This window comes from Curcuma longa, chromosome 20 (assembly GCF_044706935.1).
Source record: "Curcuma longa cultivar G26 ecotype Majalengka, Jawa Barat chromosome 20, ITB_CL_G26_1.1, whole genome shotgun sequence".
NCBI lineage: Eukaryota > Viridiplantae > Streptophyta > Magnoliopsida > Zingiberales > Zingiberaceae > Curcuma > Curcuma longa.
Genome location: NC_133880.1, coordinates 1980999 through 2000056, shown reverse-complemented (window position 1 = coordinate 2000056; position 19058 = coordinate 1980999). Strand labels below are relative to the sequence as shown.

At 37.0% G+C, this 19058-nt stretch overlaps 2 protein-coding genes, 1 long non-coding RNA gene and 1 pseudogene across 3 annotated transcripts; 1 reads left to right on the top strand and 3 right to left on the bottom strand.

Annotated features, from left to right (window-relative positions):
* Positions 1–379: 379 nt before the first annotated feature.
* Positions 380–856, bottom strand: LOC141813535 (uncharacterized). Its single transcript, XM_074701503.1, has one exon. It carries the CDS (start codon positions 854–856, stop codon positions 380–382), a length of 477 nt encoding a protein of 158 aa, XP_074557604.1.
* Positions 857–3489: 2633 nt separating this feature from the next.
* On the bottom strand, positions 3490–8301 carry LOC141813534 (uncharacterized; annotated as a pseudogene).
* On the top strand, positions 6165–6776 carry LOC141812897 (uncharacterized). The gene is made up of 3 exons (XR_012600363.1): positions 6165–6223; positions 6327–6384; positions 6475–6776. It is a non-coding gene; the product is annotated as an uncharacterized LOC141812897 (long non-coding RNA).
* A 233-nt stretch (positions 8302–8534) lies between the features above and the next one.
* On the bottom strand, positions 8535–13994 carry LOC141813532 (uncharacterized). The gene is made up of 5 exons (XM_074701498.1): positions 13868–13994; positions 9890–10256; positions 9502–9813; positions 9345–9432; positions 8535–9275 (listed from the first exon to the last, which is right to left on the bottom strand). The coding sequence occupies exons 1-5, from the start codon at positions 13992–13994 to the stop codon at positions 8535–8537; spliced, it is 1635 nt and encodes a 544-aa protein (XP_074557599.1).
* Between the last annotated feature and the right edge of the window lie 5064 nt (positions 13995–19058).

Sequence of the window (19058 nt, the reverse complement as noted above, 5' to 3'; positions counted from 1 at the left end):
GTTGGATGATTGATATGCACAACTTTTATTGTGGATTACTTTTAAGTTATTTTTCACAAGTCAATGCCCATCGAGCTTCTATATTGACATGCATCATCATTGTGTCGATGAGTTTATCGACATGTCTATTGATGCACATGCTTAATCTTGTATACTGTGAGTTGACTTATCATTAAGTCGAAATCTTTGAGTAAATTAAATTATATTGACCAAACCTTATCTAAATGATCCTCGTTGACTTTCTCTGTATGATCGTCGAACAGTTTAAGCATTCGGGATCATTCACGTTAAATTAAAATGAACAGGAATTCTGTAATGAATGAAAACACGGTATTTGAATCAATGCGATTAAAATTAAAGGAACTCGATCGTCTCTCTGTCAATGGGTGGCGCCGACGAAGGGCGGGGAAAGATCCACCTGCGGCTTGGTCAGCGGTGACTGCACGCTGGCGTAGCGGGTGGAGAATCCCAAGCGGACGCTGTCGACGACGTCCGAGTCGCTGGCGCCTTGCGCCCCCTCGTCGAAATTGCGGGCGTAGCTGAGGGCGTCGTAGCTGAAGCTGCGGCGGTGCCGGGGACGACCACGCGGACGACGGAACCGCCGGATGAGGGACCTCAAGCGGCGACTAGCCATGGCCTTGGACGCCTGTCCGACCTTGAGCAGCGAGCGGAGGCCCCGGCCCCACCACCGGCAGCTGGCGGCAGGGCATCCGACTTCGCCGGTGGGAATGCGCTCCCAGGCCTTGCACCCTCGCACGGAGGAGGGCAACGGGATCCAGAAGCTGCAGCACCCACGCTTGGCGAAGACCCCGTCGGCGGCGGCCGTGGCCTCGTCTGCGTCTGGGGAGTGGGCCATCTTATCGAATGAAATAAGAAATGTAATCGAAGACGACGATCAAGATGAAGAAATATATATCAAATGATGTCCATTAATTCTGCCTTTTCTCCCTCTCTGCAGATCGTCTCTCTTCTCTCAAACAGAGAGAGAGGCGGAGAGGGAGAGAAAAGAGGTGGAGGAGGAGGAGAAGGAGGAATTAGAAATGAAGAGGGAGATGATGATGAAGGTTCGACTACATGGGAAAGGAATGAAACAGGGGTCGAGAACGACCATTGAATTGAACGGCTGCTAGGGTTGCTAAAGGAGGAAAGCGAGAAGAACGGCAGGGACGGTTAAATAACAGAATGATGCCAAATTGAGAGCCAACAAAATCAAACGTGAATGGGGTATAGGTGTTCGAACCGACTAATTTTGAATATCAATTTGATCTCATAAAATTTTTTTTATCAATCAGGATAAATTCGAGAAGCACTGATGAATAACATAATATTACGAGTGATTCAAATATTACCGATGTACGAAGTATTAGTAGGAAAAAAATTGATCTATTATGCTTCTAGCATGCATGAAATCATATATTAATTGTTGATGTTATAGATTGTTACAGGATTTTATTTTTTTCAATTCTATTTTTGTCAGGGAACTATCATCATTGAGAAACTCCATAAATATTTTAATAAATTAGAGAACGAATTTAAGACATATATATACTCAGACTAAGCATATATTCCTACAGAATATAATAAATTCCTTAATATTATTACGAGTGATTCAAACACTACAGATGTATGAAGTGTTAGTAGGAAAAAAAATGGTCTATTATGCTTCTATCATGCATGAAACTATATATTGTTGCTATTATCGATTGTTGCATGGTTTTATTTTTTAATTCTGTTTTTGTCAGGGAACTACCATCAACGAGAAACTCTATAAATCCTCGAATAAATTAGAGAACGAATTTAAGACATATATATTTATTTCTAGTACGGTGATATACTTAGACTAAGCAGATATTCCTCTAGGATATAATAAATTTCTTAATAATGTTATTTTCAAAGTGCACACTTCACAACAATCCTCAATACCTTGAATTTATTTAAACTCAATGATTAAATATTTATATATTGTTATTGTAGTATAATAATATATATAAATAATACTTTGAAAATAAGTAACTGTGAGAAGAAAGATTTTTTATTATGAAGATGCAGATTATTGGTGTAAAATGATGTTTTATAGTGTTTAAATCATTGTTAATGAAAGGACATGTTTTTGAATTATAACCTTTTATTCAATCATTAAAAGACATTAATACATAAAGGGATACCATAAAAAACTATTCCATAACAATTATAGTAAGAAAGACCAACGCAACTTTCTGCTTCTTTATTCCTTTCATTATTTTTTATTTTATGAAAATCATCAACAATCCTCCATCATATCCATAAAAAATGGAATATAAAAACTTTCAATTATTAAGCGATAAGTCTTATGCATAAATAAAGGTATCCAATGAATTTGAAGTTTTATTTAGTGAAGACCTCTCAATGCTAATAAAGCTGACTGTTAGACCAACTTTGAATCCAATGACTTTATTTGATCAACTAGAGCAATCTCACACATAAAATTTTCTTATCCTCAGTATTCATATTCACTACAAAAAAAAAATAGCATTCTGCGACGAATTTTACGATGAATTTCTTTAAAAAATTTGTCGTAAAACAGTTTGCGACAAATTTTGTGACGAATTTAAATTCGTTGCAATCAAGGCGTCGCCAAATGTTGCGATGAAAAAAAAAATCGTCGCAAATATTTACGACGAAAATACAAATTCGTCGCCAATTGGCGACGAATTTGTATTTTCGTCGCAAAGTTGCGATAAATAGTAACTTACGATATAATTGCGACGAAAATAGTTTCGTCACAAAATTTGTTGTAAATTGGCGACGAAAATGGTTTTCGTCGCAATTTTCATCACATACTAAATTTTTTTTCCAATGCTCATTTTATTTATTGGTTATTCCGTATATACATTTACATATCGATCCAATCGGATCGATTTATAACATACAAACCTGTCATATACAATCCATAACAACATATATAAACATCCATATATAACAACACATAAATAACAAACAATACATATCAATATCCATACAAAAATACAATTCATATAAAGATCCATATCAACATCCATAATGCATGCATCCAAATGATACAATCCATACAAAGATCCACAATAGACATGTGCATATGTATATTAGTCCAGCTAACATGATATACAATCATAACAATCCAGTAAATCCATACAAAGTACTGATATAAATATATCTAAAGACGAAGAAAAGAAAGCATGAAACATCATGGGCATGTGTGCTCTCCGGAGGCTCTACTTCCTTCTCCGTCACTATCTTTTCTTCTCATGCATTAGAAAACATGATAAAGAGAAAATATCATTCTTAAAATTAAAACTTAAACCTATAAACTTAATATGGAAAGACTTACCTTTTTTTTTTATTTTTTTTAGAAAAACCTGTTTAAACAACATTAAACAGTATTACTAAAAATTTATAAATTATTAACTTGCAGTTCTATAAAATGCTAAATAAATAAAATAATGAATATAAAAAAATCATACACAAAAAAACTCATGAAGAACCACCATCATCGTCGTCGTCGTCGTCGTCGTCGTCGTCGTCGTCAGGAATAGATTGCAACTGAAGATGTTGCAAGATCAGGTCTTGTTTTCTTTGCAATTTTTTAAATTCGTTATCTCTTTGTCTCATTTGTTTATCTCTTTGTGCCATTTCCTGATCTCTTCGTGCCATTTCCTGATCTCTTTGCTCTAATAACCCTTTCAAGTGGGTTACCTCTTCAGTCAAACTATGGATCTGTGATGAGAAGGCAGGGGAGTTGATAGAAGAGCTACCACAACTCTATGGGTTCTGCTCAAAGAACTCATACCCAAAATCCTTCCACTACCACTACTAGAAAAATGTTAATAGACAACGCCCCAAAGACAACGGTTTTTAGCAAAAGCGTTGTGGTTTTTCAATTTACAACGTTTTTAGTCAAAACCGTTGTCTTTGAAAACCAAAAGACAACGTTTGTTCAGAAAGCGTTGTCTATTAGTGTTGATTTTGGGTCAACCACAACACTTTTAAAAAACCGTTGTCGAAAACGTTGTCTTTTAGCGGGTTTTTTTGCCAAAGACAACGCTTTTAAAAAGTATTGTCGTTGACCGTTGTCGTTGAGGGTCTAGAGGGTTTATATCTAGGTTTTTTATCGGGCGAGTCCGCGATTTCCTTCGTGCGTATACCTCTTCTTCTCTTCTCCCGCCCCAGTTTCGTCCCTCTCCCGCTCGCACCTCTAGCTCGTCTTCTCCCGCGCGCCCCATTTTCGTGCCTCTCCCGCCCCCTCTCGTGCATGCCCTCTTCACCCGCCCCCCTTTCGTGCCTCTCCTCTTCTCCCGCCCCTTTCGCACCTCTAGCTCCTCTTTGCGCCGCTGTGAAGAGGCGAAGACGAAGATAGAACGGAAGCCGCATCCGGTGCTCCTCCAGGCCCGTGCTCCCCTCTAGGGCGGTGCTCCTCCAGGCCCGTGCTCCTCTAGTGCGTACGGTGACCTCCTCGTGCTCCTCCAGTGCTCCTCCAGTTCTCCGAGTTCCAAGTACGGCTTCAAACTTTTTTTCTTCGATTAGGGTTAGAATTAGGGTGACCTCCTCGTGCTCCTCCCGTGCTCACATGCGCAGGCCTTTTAGGTGATGCATGCACCTTCTTCCTAAACCATTCCATTGCTTCTCTAGCTAGTCCAATTTTGATCGACAATATAATCAATGCCCTTTCGATTTCTTTGCGCAGGCAATCTGCTGTCGGCAATGGTGGTGCTGGCCCCGGTGCCGACCTTTTATAGGATCTTCAAGAAGAAGTCGACTGAATCCTTCCACTCAGTGCCATACGTGGTTGGGCTGTTCAGTGCCACCATGTGGGTCTACTACGGCATCCTCACCGCCGACGTTCTGCTGCTCACCATCAACATCGCCGTCTGCTTCATCGAAGTCGTCTACCTCTTTATCTTCCTCCTTTACGCGCCAGCAAAGTCAAGGGTACGTGTCATTCTATCTTCCTCCTTTACGCGCCTCCATCGTACAGGTCCCAGAGGCTCTCCTCCGACGCCAAATCCTTCTCCTTGAACGGAATGGCTTCGGTGGTGGCCACTGCGAGAACCAGTGTTAGCAGGAGCATGGCCAGCTTCTTCACCATCACTCTTGCACACCAGGTGTTCGATGGAATGCCGCTGCGGTGTTGGAGTGTTTAATTTATAGAGGAGATGCGGAGGAGGGATTGTGATCAGCACTTGCGTGTTGCTTGTGGGCAACGGCTGGGAGCTTAAATTAATGGAGAGAAAGTGGCAATGGTTTCAGAAATGATTGGAGATAGTTAATCTCCGTAGGTTGACTTATGGGTGAAGGAAGAGCACGAAATTCGATAGGGAGTTGTTCAAAATTCAAATGATTTCTGCAGTGATTGTTTTGTTGTTCACGTTGCTTGTGAGTTTGTGTATGCTTTTTGTTATTGTTTTTTTTTTTCGTTTTTGTTTAAAGAATTGATGATTGAATTGCATTGCTTGTAGGAGTTTGCGGGAACAAGACATGCACGCTGATGATGAGGGAGGATAACAAAGCACGCTGCTCTTGTTCTTGCTTGGTGGTAAGATATACATAATTCTAAGGTCTTTTATTAAATTCTTCAGATAAATTGTGTATTCTGTCTTTTAGAGCAATGTGAAGTCCTACAATGGTCTTCATTTTTTACTTTTGGAGTCTTATAGGGTTGTCTTTATTAATATCACTGGACGGGCATGGATATCATACCATAAGACAAGAAGGCTCTCCAAAGGAGGCTATACAACACGGAATCATATCTAGGACATATTTCACAATGATTCACAAGGAAACTGATAGAAGACATATCTAGGACATGCCCCATTTAAAAACTAAAAAAATAAGAGCAAAAGGGAATCCAATTATGTTTGATATGGTCTTAATGTGTGTATTTGTCTTTTAACTGATAGTGGAGTCCAATTACCACAGGCTCCTCGACAACCAGATGGGAAACAATGTGGTTATTATGTGATGAGATTTATGAGACAGATTATTGCAGAAATTGAAACTATTGAAAGAGATGGACTACGATCAATAGTACTTGTTCAAATCACTTCAAATAAACCATTTATCATTTTGCAAAGTCAGTGTTGATTGTTTTTCCAATTAACTTAATCTATATGTGTGTTCATAGTTTAAGGCAGCTGAGTACACTCAGGCAGAAATTGATGAGGTGCGTTCCGAGGTGGCAGACTGTATACAAGATCATATTTATGAGTAGGTATGGAATGCTGATCTCCATAATTCCATTTATTTGTAATAAATATATTTGTTTGAGATTAATTCTGCTGCTGTTGTTGTGTATGGAATGTTGATCTCCATAGTTCATTGTGTATAATTCTGCTGTTTGTGATTAATTCTGCTGCTGCTGTTTATGAGTAGGTATGGAATGCTGATCTCCATAGTTCATTGTGTATAAATCTGTTGCTGTTGTGCCCATATTTTGGATAAATTAGTATTATCTTTTGGCAGGCTGGTATTTGGCAGATGGACCTGTTCTATTTCTGCTGCTGTTACTTGGTGATGCTAATGTTGTGCCCATACTTGGTGATGCACTTGCTGTTACTTGGTGCTGCTAATGTTGTGATGCACCTGTTCTATTTCTGCTGCTATTGGAGGATATTCTGTTGCGTTGAAACCTTTGTTATGGACCTGCTGCTGTTAATTATGGAGCTTCTATGTTGGAAGTTGTAATTTGAATTTGTGTTATGAACTTGTATAAGTTGTATGTTATCGACCTGCTGTATATTATGAATTTGTGTTATGAACCTGCTGTAAGAATGGTTTTTGTGTAAATATAAGTTGTATGTTTTGTATGTGATTTAGTAAATTTTGTAGCTAATGCTTTTGTATTTACAAAATATATTATTTCTTATTTACTGCTAAAAAAATCAAAAGACAACGCTTTTAAAAACGTTGCAAAACCCAAGCAATTTGTAACAAAATTACAACGCTTTTTCTGCGTTGCGAAGGTGTTGTCGATGTTAACAAAGACAACGCTTAAAAAGCGTTGTCGTTGAGGGACCCCTTTTACAACAAGGCCTCTTACAACACTTTTTAACCCACAAAGACAACGCGTTTTCCGCGTTGTCTATTAACATTTTTCTAGTAGTGTACCTTTGCATCCCCCACTTGCCTTCAACCACAGATTCAGATCACTGCCAACTGAGGGCTCAGATCCCTTAGAGCTAGCACTTGAAGCTCGCTGTGCTAGCTCGAGCTCAGAATATTTATCCTGTATTATCAAAAGAAATATTAATATATTGTAATATTTGAGAAATTAAACACAAAAATATTTAGATACATATTAACACCTTCATAGCTTTTGCTTGGTCTCCGCTCCAACTCTTGTCTTTTTTTTGGAAAGCCCGAGTAAAAGTATCGATAAAAGCAGGATCTTGACCTATTTCCTTAGCCTAAAAAAACATTGTTAGAAAAATTACATATTAATATGAAATAAATTTAAATTTAAGTAGTTGAAAGAAATTACCAATCTACGCGTATGCTCATCAATGTTGATTGAGCCACCCGCATACGTCGCAGCTAAGGCACCAGAATTATAAGCTTGATTACGCTTATTCTGGTTACTCTTCTTTCGGCTTTCTTCAGTTTCCCAAAATTGAGAAATCTGAATCCAATTCTCTTCGTTGATGCAAGCCGGCTTTTTCCCCTTGTTTTAGCATGATTTAGGACATGCGAGATGTGATCATCGTATTTTTTCTTAAAAATTTGTCTAATCTCAACTTCATCAATAGGATCCCAAGTAAATGCCCGCTGAAAGTAGAAATAAATAATTTATTATATATTCAACAATAATATCATATATATATAAGTAAATGAATAATTTACCTTAAATTCACTCCACCACAACTCCTTGGTGGCATTAGGAGTGCTTGTATAACTCATGGAATCTCCTCGCCAAAGGTTATTCACGATTCGATTAATATCGTGAATAACCCGTACAGAATCAGTAAAACTATAATACAATATCAAATAAAAGATGTTAAATAATTATAAAGAGATAATTGACAATATATTTAATATAAAATACTTACGAATCGCCAAGAGGGACTATCATCACTCGTGCCTCTGCAGACTGTCGGGTCGAAGGACCTGCTATGGCTCCTGGGGAAGGTCCTGGAGAGGGGGCTGCACCAGAAGGTGGGGAGCTCACCTGAAGGTGAAGGTGCACCTGAAGGTGAGGGGGCTGCACCTGAAGGTGGGTTGCACCTGAAGGTGAGGGGGCTGCACCTGAAGTAGAGGGGGCTGCACCTGAAGGAGTGGGACCTGCATCACCATGACTACTGCTACTGCGTGTGTCCAAACAAAATACACAACCAAGTCAGGAGAAATGATCTATAAGAGAAAAAGTACAATTAAAATATTGTAAATCTATCTAATAAATTAAAATTTGCATATTATGAAGAATAAAAATAAATATACAGATTAAAATGAAATATATATACACCTACATTCGATTATCTATATATTAAAATGAATTGTTAATGTTTTTATAATTTAATCTGACTTACTCAGCATGAAAAATCAAAATTGTCATCCTCATCGTCGTCGTGATCATGATCATCATCTCCTTCTTCATTGTCATCGTCGTCGTCATCGTCATCGTCATCGTCGTCATCGTCTTCGTCGTCATCGTCATTTTGATGAATTTCACTTGTATCTATGGGTATCACTACTCCGCTGGGATCTCGTAATATAGGAATATGATATTCGTGAGTCTGAAATGTGTTTACAACTTCGTTTTGTTGATATGCATTTTCTTGCCAACGTTCTTCAATTTTTGACCTTGCTTTTGTTTTACAAACAACCCACCAATCAATTTTGTCTCGTTTCAAACTTGGATATGAAGCATAAAATACTTGAATTGCTTGTTGTGCCAACACAAATGGTTCATATCTCTTATATAATCTCTTATGATTAATTTCAACCAAATTATACTGTGGATGCACCTTCATCCCTCTGATAGGGTCAAACCAACGACACAAAAATAAAACAACTCGAATTTCTGGACCTGGGTATTCCACCTCTATAATCTCATCCAATAACCCATAAAAATCATTACATGCAGCTCCATCTGAGGATGATTGAACACAAACACCGCTATTCATTGTAGCCTTTCCCATTCCATATTCCTGAGTATGAAAATTATATCCGTTTATGAAATATACTGGCCAAGTCCGTACCATTGCTTTTGGACCCCATGAAAGATGAAATAATAATTCCGAGTCAACGTGAGCTTGATTACCCTGAATCTAAAATCAAATTTCAAAATTAATTATAAGTCAAAATATATGTTAGCAAATTTAAATTTTTATACTCACATATGTTTTGAACCATGGTGCAAATTCGTTATCACAGAAGGTATTAAACTCTTGTGTGCTCAATCCAGAGTAGAAATTCTGAAAAATCCTATAAAAACTATAATTAAAACATAAATCATTTACAACCGAGTTCAAATAATACAAAATTTATACTTACTCAAAATATGCGTCTACTTCTGGACAATTCAGTAAAATATATGTGTGGGCTGCGAGCCATTCTTGACCAGTTAAGTATCTCTCTTTACATGGTCCACTTGGTCGGCCAAGGTAATTAAAAATTGAAACTGATGTCAAATTGGGATCAATGGGTCCTTCTTCATTTCTTCCCGCTCTTTGTCTTTTGCTTCGGACGTGAGGCTCAAAATAATATGATGCAAAAGTTGTTACTTCCTCCACAATGTATGCATTAACAATAGAGGCTTCAACATGAGCCTTATTTTTCACTTTTTTCTTTAGATGATACAGAAATCTGTTTGTAATAAAATAAAATATATTAGACATAAATATATATGAAACAATAAAGTATATAAGTAATATTATTATACCTTTCAAATGGATACATCCATCGAAAATGTACAGGACCTCCAACTTTGGTTTCATAAGGCAAGTGAATCAACAGATGTTCCATCGAATCAAAAAAGGATGGTGGAAAGATCCTTTCTAAATTACACAAAATTATGGGAATATCTCGCTCTAACTTCTCCATGTGTGAGTATTTCAAAACTGTTGAGCAAATATCATGAAGAAACATACTTAACTCTGTAATGACACCCCATACAAAATTTGGTAAGAGCTCCTTAAAAGCGATAGGAATTAGCCTTTCCATAAATACATGACAATCATGACTTTTCAAACCAATCAATTTGCATTCTTTCAAATCAACACATCTTCCAAGATTAGAGACATAACCATCTGAAAATTTTAAAGCTTTCACCCATTCACAAAGAACACGTCTCTGATCTCTATTCAATGTATAAACTGCCTTTGGCTTTGGTCCCCTACTATTTTCATCAACATCAAGAGTAGGTCTTTTACAAATGAGTCGCATATCTTTTCTTGCATTCAAATTGTCTTTTGTTTTCCCAGGAATATCCATGACTGTATTAATCAGATTATCAAACACATTCTTCTCAATATGCATTACATCAAGGTTGTGATGAATCAAATGACTAGACCAATATGGTAAATCCCAAAATATACTCCGTTTAGTCCATTTATGTGTACTTCCATATTCATAAGGGGTACCATGTGGATCTTCAATAACAGATGAAAAATTATGCACTCTCCACCAAAGTTGTTCACCTGTTAATCTCAATGGCGGAGGTGTTCTCTCAATTCTATTCTTTGTGAATTCATCTTTATTTCTTCTGAAATTATGATTTTGTGGTAAAAATTATCTTCCCATGACAATCAAAATAACTCTCCATACATATTGGACATCCTAAAATCCCAGCTTGGCACCCCATCCTGATAACATACCATAAGCAGGAAAAGATCATGGTATGGGGTTAAGGCAAGAACACAAACATAGTCTCACATCTAAAGTACATGAAAAAGATCATGGGGTTAAAAGGATGGAAAGTATCTCCATTGGTATGAGGCCTTTTGGGGAGAGCTCAAGAACAAAGCCATGAGAGTTTAGACTCAAAGTGGACAATATCATACCATTGTGGAGATATTTTGATGCACAGGAGGTAATTTAGACGAATTCAGTAAAAACTTCCATCGACTGATATTGATATCAATCGACTAGAAAGTAATAAGTAATTTGTTGGGTTGCAAGGATGCAAACATAGTCCCACATCTAAAGTACATGGAAAAGATCATGGGGTTAAAAGGATGGAAAGTATCTCCATTAGTATGAGGCCTTTTTGGGAGAGCCCAAGAACAAAGCCATGAGGGCTTAGGCCCAAAGTGGACAATATCATACCATTGTGGAGATATTTTGATTCCATCGGTTCTAACAAGTGGTATCAGAGTGAGACCGCTCTTCACCGGACTAACCGTCGGATGAGCCATGATCCAGATCTAACCATGTGATTTGAACCTTAAACAAAGGAAGTGAGTGCTCCCATGTCTGAATCAAGAGGACCAGACACCAGGTGAGAAGTCCTAGTAGGTCGGGTGGATCAAGAGGCAAAAAGTCCTAGTTGCGACTAGGTGGGAAGTCTTAGTAGGTCGGGTGAACTGAGGGGTAAAAAGTCCTAGCTGCGGCTAGGTGGGAAGTCCTAGTAGGTCGGGTGGACCGAGGGGCAAAAAGTCCTGGTGGGTCGAGGATTCAGACATCAAAAATGACGTTGAGGGGGGGTATGTGGTTCTTTATTTGAGGGGGGGATTGTTGGGTTGCAAGGGTGCAAACATAGTCCCACATCTAAAGTACATGGAAAAGATCATGGGGTTAAAAGGATGGAAAGTATCTCCATTGGTATGAGGCCTTTTGGGAAGAGCCCAAGAACAAAGTCATGAGAACTTATGCCCAAAGTGAACAATATCATACCATTGTAGAGATATTTTGATTCCATCGGTTCTAACATAATCGACTGATACTGCGTTTCAATTTGGATTTTACATACCAGTCAACTGATACCCATGTTAGTCGGATTGATTTGAGGATCAATTCAACTAATAAAGAACTTCAGTCGACTGATTCTATTTCGGAAGCAAATAAAATAAAATCGATTCGATTGATTCTCCATATAAGTCGATTAATTCTATTTCGGAAGCAAACATAATAGAATCGATTCGACTGATTTTTCATATCAATCGACTGATTCTATTTTGGAAGCAAATAGAATAGAATTGATTCGATTAATTCTCCACATCAGTCGACTGATTCTGTTTCGAAAGAAAATAGAAGAGAATCAATTCGACTGATGACTTGACTATCCATAACAATTGACTGATAAATAAAATCAATCGACTAACATTTGAAATTCGACAAAATCAAACATCATTTTAGAAGGTTCAGAAGTCATTATTTGATTGCTGACCAAATCAGTCGACTAGTAGAGGATATCAATCCGATTGATCTCAAGAAAAGCTGAATAGATTTAAATGGTGAAAGTTAGCCGTTGATGGATATTGTTTATGCATTTTTCTCCAAGAATTCTTGCTCAAGTGCTGAAGAAGCCATCTGATCTTCAATTATACAACTTGGAGCAATCTCTAGAATAAGAAGAAGCAAATCTCTCAAGATCATTATAAAACCTCTCTTCTTCTTTGTATTTTCTATTTTTTCTTGCAAGTTATTGTAATTCTACTGTAAAAAAGTTTCTCCACTTTCGAGATTTGTTCGATAAGGAGAAGGTTTAGTAGAAGTGGTGAGCGAAAAGTGGATCCTTGGATTAGTTGCCTCAAAGAGGTGGATACCAAGTAAAATCATCTGAGTTAATATTATATTTGTAGTATGGCTGATTCACAAAGAGTTTTCACTATCCTATATTAAAAGTAAACGAATTGAGCTATTCAACCCTCCTTCTAATTTATAAGGTCATATATGATCCATTTATGTTCTCCAGAAAAACCAAAAGAAAGTAAATAAATCAGCATCGTGATTTAGTAAAATTTACAAATCACTAAGTATGATTATATATATATATATATATATATATATATATATAAATATCTTTTTTTTTTCTATCTATTAAACTAAAAACTCCCTTTTGCATATTAAAAATATATTTGTTGAAATAATGATGAAAATTATGTTAAGTAATGATTATTATAAAATATTTAATGATATATAAATTTCCACATTACATTAATTATTAATTTATTTTTTTTTATCACATCTGATTCATTCCTATCTTCTTTATTTGATCATATTATGAAAAAAAAATTAGTGCAATATTTGTTTATTTAACTTTTTAATATATTTAAACACAAGTTCAATTTTTAAATTAGAGGATATATATATATATATTAATTTTGTTATAGATTTTATAGAATCATCATCATTATTATCTTTGTGCCAGGCCCGGCTCTAGGCATAGGCCGGTAAGGCCTGTGCCTAGGGCCCAATTTTAATTGGGGCCCACTGATTAGGATATTTAGAGTTAAAAGAGGGTAGGATTATTGGATGTAACCCGGAAAGCTCCGATCCGCATCCGCTGTGGCGCTGTCCCTTCGCATTCTCGCCGATCTCGCCTCTTCAAAACCCGCCCGATCGCCTCTTCATCTCCCTGTTCGGCTGTTCTTCGACGCAGGCGAACTGGTTACTGGCGAAACCGTGACTTCGATCTCCCCATTTCTCGCGAAGCAGCGTCGGCTTGCCGCCTCGTTTCTTGCGAAGCACCGCCGGCTCGCCGCCCCATTTCTCGCGAAGCACCGCCGGCTCGCCGCCCCATTTCTCGCGAAGCGCCGGCTCGCCGCCCCATTTCCGGCGTCGGCCGTCGGATTCGGTAAGCCATTTCTCGCGAAGCCCTTTTTTTTGCCCCATTCCAGTATACATATTAGGACAGGAAAAGCAATGAAAGACAGAGACTCAGTCCGCCACCAGAAGCCAAGATGATTCCTTGAATCACCTCTCTCGTCGACTTTCTCCCAACCTTTCAGAAATCCTCGTCTCAATTTTTTTCCCCTTCTCTTTGTGCTCTTCTTCACTTGTCTCATATCGTTGGCAAAGAGTGAAAAGGCAGCCAACGATCCCATGGTTTCTGGGTGTTGGAAAAGATAACAAGGTACGGTTTTAATTACCACAATAGTTTATTGATCGAGTTTCCAAGGATTCCATCCTTACGTTATCTCATCGCTTTATTTTTCTGTATGAAGTTATTTGATTTTTTTTTATAGATGTAGGTCCCTAAAGAAGCTTTATTTTGAAACATCAAGGGAAGAGAAAAAACATAATATTGTAGTGAACTTATTTTAAAAGCCCCGGATATTACCGACTTTCAGTTATTTTTTTCATTAATTTTCTAACAATAAGAAATTGTTCTAACCATCTTTTATTTTTCCTGTTTTTTCTATTCTGTTAGAAAGCCCTTTTCAGGGGTTCAGTGCAATTTTAGTCAGTCGGCACAAAATACTTGAAATTTACTATATATATTATATATATATGAATATACAGAACATATATGTATGGCGAGAATATACTTTTCTCCCTTTTTTTTGCTTTATTCTTTACATAACTACATGAGTTTAAAATTATTTTTAAAATTAATATTTTAATTTATTTTAAAAAAATTTTAAATCCACCATTGTCGATCTCAAGTCCGAATTAAAAAGGATGAGAGAAAATTTTTTAAAATGATAGTAATCATTTTAAAAAAAAAAAAAATTCGCCTGGGCCCCGTAAAGTTTGAGCCGCCCCTGCTTTGTGCCATATGATTTCAACAAAGACATAAGTATTATTCTCGCCGTATAACAAACTCAAATACTTTCTTATTCGTTGGGAAGGATAACGATATTTCAAAGTCAAAGTGTAAAAAAAAATAAATTAATATATCAATTTCTTTCTCAATAAAAGAAACATTTAAAGAATAAAACAGTGAAATTATCGAAAGATTTACTTATCAACTGTACAGCTATGAAGTGAATATATATCCCTGATTCCCACTTTAAATTATATTCAGATATATATTTAATTTGATGATCTTGGTGACAATGGTTTTAAGGAGTGGTCATTCAACTGTGATCGATCGATCGATGGATGTGTTCATTTTGAGTCTTGTCTATTCGATCTTTTTCTTCTTGCTCCCGTTAATTCAATATTGTCTCGCGGAATACAATTGATTCAGCGTTGGGTCTTGGTGACCTAAGGAAACAGTGTTGGTGAAGTGCATGAGGCAGAGCAGTCCAGGGAAGCACTCTTTTCCTTTAATTTCATTTGTTTGCTTCCTTATGCTATATATTGTGTTATGTGCTTGTTCATGGTTCTTGTTTTGCGTTCATAGCAGTCTACTTTTTGGTGGAAAGAAAAGAAAAATAAAATAAAGGAAGAAAATTAAAGAAAGGAAGAAAAAATGAAGAAGATGCTATAGAGGTATATATATATATATATATATATATATATATATATCTAACGAAAAATCAAGACACAAAAAATATTACTGTAGCTCCTCGTGCGACACTAGTCTAATGGATCCATTACTCTTGGTATTTGTTTAAAGTTTTCACAGTAGCACCGTATCCCTTTTATCATTTTTAGATAATTTATTACTTTTAAAATTCACTATTTTATCAATTGTTTAATTTTTTTAATAAATTTATCGATCATTATTTTAACAAAATAATTTATAAATGATAAAAAAATAATTGATATTTTTTAAAAAAATTTAACAGTCAAATATTCATCAGTAATTCAATTAAAATAATTATTGATCAAATATATATTTATCAGTTAACTCAATTAAAAAAATAGTTGATATTTATTTTCAAATTTAGCAATATGTGATCAGTAACTCAATTAAAATTATCGATCAAATATATATTTATATTTATCGATACAAAAAGCTAATAAACCATTTAAAATTATAGATTAAATATATATTTTTGATTGATATTTTTAAAAAAAATATAAATATAAATTTTATTGATAATTATTTTTTTTAAAAAAATTATTGATTAATATATAGTTTATCATTATTTTATAAAATTTATTGGCCATTTATTTTTGAAAATTATGGTCAGACGTATATTTGATCATTATTTTTTAAACAAATTTATGTTTGGTTGATAATTTTTTTAAAAATACCGATCATTATTTTGATCGACGAATGATAATACCAATCATGAATCATCAGCTAAGTCCCGGTGAAAATTTTTTGACCGACATTACCGACCAAAAAAAAAGAGATTACCAAATATTTTTATTGGCTAATAATCTTTTTTTTTTAATCCAGATATGATATCTGGGCTTGCGTCCAACTTGTCTTGAAGGTGAGTGACCTTCTCCCTAGTTCACGCATTTGATAAATTGAGAAGCACAAGTAGCTCCTAACACGAAAACCTAATTGTCCCAGTAGTTTGAGTACTGTGGACGTTTAGGGTGCCCTGTATATGAATCAAATGGGTTCATGAATAATCCTTCTTTTCTTTTTTTGTTTGATAATCTAGGTATCCCGACTAATCTTGGAAGTAGATAATCTTTCCCCTAGTTCGCCTGATAATCCTTCTTATTGGTGCAATCAACCTCAGGTTAAGGTTGATTAAGTTGATCAAGCTCGATTTGACTAGAGTTGGATTTTGATGTTCAATCAATATATTAGTTAAGTGTCAAGTAGGTCTAGGTTGAATAGATATTTAATAGTGGAAAATCCAAGTGGATCATGGAGGATCAAACACTTAACGGGAAGTCCAAGTAAGTCATGGAGGACTAAATATTTGGCATGAGATGAAAAGGTCTAAGTGGATCAAAGTTGACCGAACACTTAATAATCGAAAGTCTAATAGGAAAGTTGGCAAGAGGAAAGTCCAAGTGAGATAAGATTGACCAGATACTTGATGATTTGAAGTCTTGGCAGATTAAGATTGATTGGATTCTAAACAACAACGAAGTTCTGGTAGGTTAAGGTCAATCAAATATTCAACAACGAGGAAGTCTCGACAGGTCAAGGTTAATCGGATGTCAGGTAACGATGAAATCCTGGCAGGTCAAGGTTGACCATATACTAGGCAATAGGACGTCTTAACATGTTAAGGATGACCGGATGTCATGCAAAGGAAGTTAGAAACGACATAGCAAACTTTCAAAGACAATAACTTTTCACTTGGATATCAGAACATGACGATCTTGCTAATACCGATGGAATCAAAATATCTTCACAATGATATGATATTGTCCACTTTGGGCCTAAGCTCTCATGACTTTGTTCTTGGGCTCTCCCCAAAAGGCCTCATACCAATGGAGATACTTTTTATCCTTTTAACCCCATGATCTTTTCCATGTACTTTAAATGTGGGACTATGTTTGCACCCTTGCAACCCAACAATCCCCCCTCAAACAAAGGACCACAGGCCTCCCAACGTCGTTTTGATGTCTGAATCCTCGACCCACCAGAACTTTTTTACCCCTCGGTCCACTCGACCTACTAGGACTTCCCACCTAGCCGCAGCTAGGACTTTTTGCCCCTCGGTCTACCCGACCTACTAGGACTTCCCACTTAGTCGCAACTAGGACTTTTTGCCCCTCGGTCCACCTGATTGTTAAAACCGATGGAATCAAATATCTCCATAATGGTATGATATTGTCCACTTTGGGCCTAAGCCCTCATGACTTTGTTCTTGGGCTCTCCCCAAAAGGCCTCATACAAATGAAGATACTTTCCATCCTTTTAACTCCATGATCTTTTCCATGTACTTTAGATATGAGACTATATTTGCACCCTTGCAACCCAACAATCCCCTCCTCAAACAAAGGACCACAGGCCCCCCAACGTCGTTTTGATGTCTGAATCCTCGACCCACCATGACTTTTTGCCCTTTGGTCCACCCGACCTACTAGGACTTCCCACCTAGCCGCAGCTAGGACTTTTTACCCCTCGGTCCACCCGACCTACTAGGACTTCCCACCTAGTCGCAACTAGGACTTTTTCCCCCTCGGTCCACCCGACCTACTAGGACTTCTCACTTGGTGTCTGGTCCTCTTGATTCAGACACGGGAGCACCCACTTCCTTTGTTTTAAGGTTCAAACCACATGGTTAGATCTGGATCATGGCTCATCCGACGGTTAGTCCGGTGAAGAGCGATCTCGCTCTGATACCACTTGTTAGTGTCGATAGAATCAAAATATCTCCACAATGGTATGATATTGTCCACTTTGGGCCTAAGCCCTCGTGGCTTTGTTCTTGGCCTCTCCCCAAAATGCCTCATACCAATGGAGATACTTTCCATCCTTTTAATCCCATGATCTTTTCCATGTACTTTAGATGTGGGACTATGTTTGCACCCTTGCAACCCAACACCGACCTACTAGGACTTCTCACATGGTGTCTGGTCCTCTTGATTAAGCACCCACTTCCTTTGTTTTAAGGTTCAAACCACATGATTAGATTTGGATCATAGCTCATCCGACAGTTAGTCCGGTGAAGAGCGGTCTCGCTCTGATACCACTTGTTAGTATCAATGGAATCAAAATATCTCCACAATGATATGATATTGTCTACTTTGGGCCTAAACCCTCATGACTTTGTTCTTGGGCTCTCCCCAAAAGGCCTCATACCAATGGAGATACTTTCCATCCTTTTAACCTCATGATCTTTTTCATGTACTTTAGATGTGGGACTATGTTTGCACCCTTGCAACCCAACAGATCTTTGGTGTGAAAAGAACCTGGTTCAGAGATGTATCTTGTTACTCAAATTGATTCAACTGATTATGTATATTAGTCGACTGATTTAGATTAGAATCAAATAGAAGTAAATCGATTCAATTGATCAGGGTAATCAGTCGACTAGTGTTATTTCAGAAATATACAGAAATGAATCGATTCGACTGATTGGTAAATCGATTCGATTGATATTTAAAAAATTGACAAAATCAAACAGATTTCAGAAGGTTCAGAAGTCGTTATTTGGTGGCTGACTAAATCAGTCGACTGGTAGATGATATCAGTCGACTGATAGGCGAAAATCAACCCTGACATTAACTGTATAAGTAGTATTTCGCTTGAAGGAGAAGGTGCTAGTTCTTAGGAGTTTGAAGACGAAATGCTATTACATTTTTAGACCAACAAGAAGTTATTCTAAGCAACAAGAAAGCATCCAAAACAATAT